The sequence below is a fragment of the Glycine soja genome, chromosome 11, assembly GCF_004193775.1.
Source record: "Glycine soja cultivar W05 chromosome 11, ASM419377v2, whole genome shotgun sequence".
Classification (NCBI taxonomy): Eukaryota; Viridiplantae; Streptophyta; class Magnoliopsida; order Fabales; family Fabaceae; genus Glycine; species Glycine soja.
The window spans coordinates 28,735,543-28,738,650 of record NC_041012.1 but is presented as its reverse complement, the minus strand read 5'-3'; the positions used below and the strand labels follow the sequence as shown (position 1 = coordinate 28,738,650).

The 3,108-nt window shown below is 42.9% G+C and overlaps 1 protein-coding gene across 1 annotated transcript; it reads right to left on the bottom strand.

Moving 5' to 3' along the window:
* Positions 1–2,057: 2,057 nt before the first annotated feature.
* LOC114373134 lies at positions 2,058–2,633 on the bottom strand. Its single transcript, XM_028330672.1, has one exon. The coding sequence runs from the start codon at positions 2,631–2,633 to the stop codon at positions 2,058–2,060; it is 576 nt and encodes a 191-aa protein (XP_028186473.1).
* Between the last annotated feature and the right edge of the window lie 475 nt (positions 2,634–3,108).

Genomic DNA, 3,108 nt, shown 5'->3' with positions numbered 1-3,108 from the left:
GTTGGAATTGGGATTAGTGTTTGGTTTAGGTTATATATAGGGTGGATTTTGTGGGTGATTTAGGGGTGGTCTTGATGGTTGATTGGGTGCTCTTGGTCGAAGGGGTATTGGACAAGGGGGAGGGCTGATATTGGCTGAGCAGTGGTATTGGTGTAAGGGATACTGATACAAGGGATTATAAGGGGCTTGTGGGAAGTTTGGCCATGTGGGAACTACAGCCATGACATGGGCTTCTCCCTCTCTCTTCTTCACTCCATTCATCCCAGGCCTCCTACTGCAAGAATTCGTTGAAGCAACATAATCAAACTTCCCCTTCTTCAAGCCAACTTCAATCCTTTCCCCAGCAAACACCAAATCTGCAAAGCTCATAGGCATATATCCCACTATCTTTTCATAATAGAACACAAGCAATGTGTCCAATATCATCGTTATCATCTCTCTCTCTGCCATAGGGGGCATTACCTAAGCTGCCAGGTCTCACCATGTCTGAGCATACTCTTTTAATGACTAATTGTTTCTCTTGGACAAGTTTTGTAACTGCATTCTGTCTAGCACCATGTCAGAGTTGTATTGATATTGCCTAATGAAAGCATCCATCAGATCCCTCCAAGAGAGAATCCGAGAGGGTTCAAGGTTACCAGATAATAGATGCCCCAGCCAGGCTTTCCTGAAAAAAAATGCATCAACAGCTTCTCGTCCTTTGCATAAGCCCCCATCCTTCTGCAATACATCCTTAGGTGGTTCTTAGGGCAAGTGGTCCCTTTGTATTTATCAAAACCTGGCACCTTCAACTTTGGGGGAATAATCACATCGGGTACCAAACATAGCTTTAACATGTCGAAAAAACCATAACTTCCCCCTCCTTCGATGGCATGTAACCCCTCCTCTATATGCTCAATCTTTTCCTTCTCAGATACTCTGAGAGGCCCTTCTGCCCTCACGAAATGCAAGGGTTGTGATAACGGGTGATATTGAGAGGCTCTATGAGCATTCAACATAGGGATGCTAGAAAATGCATGCCCTTCAGCGATGTATCCTGGATGGAGCCCGAAACCAGTTACAGTATGGTCTATGGGAGCTTCTCATGCCTCCTCCCTAGCATTAGAGTTATAGGCTTGAGTCTGATCGGGTTGAGTTTGATGAATCTCAATACAAACAGGGATAGGATTAGTAACATTCTTGGCAGGCACCTGTACAACCATGGGTGGTGTATAGTTAGGAGGCATACCATATGGTGGAAAAGTATATCTATTATAGCTCTAGGTGTACTGAGGCCCGTATACAGTTACCCCCGTCGCACATCCTTGACCTTCCACATCTGACACTAGGTGACTTTCTTGATTAAAAATGGGTGGGTGAGTTGGGTCCCTCTTAGTAATGGTACTGGTAGCAGCAACTACAACAACGTTAACCTCTATTATCTTCTTCATATCCATCATCGCCTCCATCATTGTCGTCATTTGCTCCTTCATGGCCTCCATATTAGCCTTCATTTGTTCCTACACCTGCTCTATTTCACTCATTATCTTGGTCTTGGCAAGCATCTAGTAAGGGTGTTGTAAAGCGTTATCTTTCTTGTTGATTACAATAGTTACTTTTCCTATTTCAAGGAAAGAATGCAATGAGCAATGCATAAAGATGTAACAACCAATAATCATGAATGCATGAAAATGATAAGTTGCTACAATATTGCAAATTTTATACAAGCTGCTCAAAAGAACATAGGGTCAAACCAAACCCACTTTTCATTAAAACAAAACTAGGTTCATTACATCGCATCAGGGTGCAACCAAAAATAAATAATAATGCATCAGCGGTTCTTAATTGTGAGTTATTAGTTCGACCATGTGTTGGCAATAATTGAAGAGACTATAAACTTTGTCGGGAGCAGAGTATATATCAGCCATTGCCTTGGCTCTAGCTAGCAGTTTCGGGAGCTCTTGACTCTCATTTAGTGTAAGCACAAACCTATTCATCCACTTCCTATTTTCCTGAGGTAGTAGCTCTATCACTTTCCCCCTTGCTTCTCTTTCACCTTGTAAGGCTAGCACTTCCGCCTACTCGTTTCTCAAAGCCTGCCCATGTATAGTAGCCAAATCTTGCTTCTCCTTCATCATCTTTACCTCATATTGATAGACAATTACTAGCATATTCTTTTCCATCATGCCTAGCTGCTCCTTCAAGCTTTCCTTTGACACCCAAAAATCCTTCAACTCATTTCTCAGTGTCATGTTTTCCGATATTGTTTGGTCCCTCTCTGCCCTTCTCAGCTTGAGTTCATTACTATTGTTTGACAAAGCTCCTTGGTACCTTTTTTTGTTCGTCTCTTCCCCTTTAGCCCTTCTTATTTCTCGCTCTAATGCTTCAGTTGTTGACATGTTGACATCCCTTAGTCTATTGCATTGTTTCCTTACCCTGATAACTACTCCCTTTAACTTTTCTTTCGTCCCCATGGATTTCTGCAATTCTGCTTTCAATTCTCTGACCTCCTCCACCTTAATAGGTACATCTATCTCGACCCTTTCACCATTTGTCTTCTTAGACAACTTGACTTCTCGCACTCTATTCTCCAACCACTGTGGATAGCTGTCTACAAAACCCTCATCTTTCTTCCTTAACTCCTTGTCCCTCATATTTGGTGAGTCTCACGCCTTCCTAATTTGTTTGTGTAGACCAAGATGTTCTTCGTTCAATCCTCGAGTAATGAACAGTTGGATAGCTCCATTTAAGGGCGGTCCATAGATCGGGCATCCTAACTGCCTGATCCCCCAACATAGGGTTATAGTTGACACAACCCTTTGTTCCCATCAAAGGGATGCTAGGGAAAGCTCCACATCAACATAACACATTAGGCACCTCCTTCCACCTTGGGAACCAGTGAATTGTTGAACCTGTCATGCTAGCCAAAAGCTCCTCCCAATTAATCTTGCTCTTATCGGGCGCCATGCGGAAATCTTCTAATGGACAAGTAGGCCTACCATTGTGCATCACAAAACGAGACACCATCCATACAAAGAATGCGGGCAAACAAAAAATGACTTTAGTACTTTTCTTCTCCCAACTCAAGTCCAGAGTACAATACACATCAGCAAGGATGGCAACCACGGG

Bases quoted from the DNA above. Each gene is read 5' to 3' on its own strand.
- LOC114373134 (XM_028330672.1), bottom strand. From the start codon at position 2,633: ATGAGGGACAAGGAGTTAAGGAAGAAAGATGAGGGTTTTGTAGACAGC.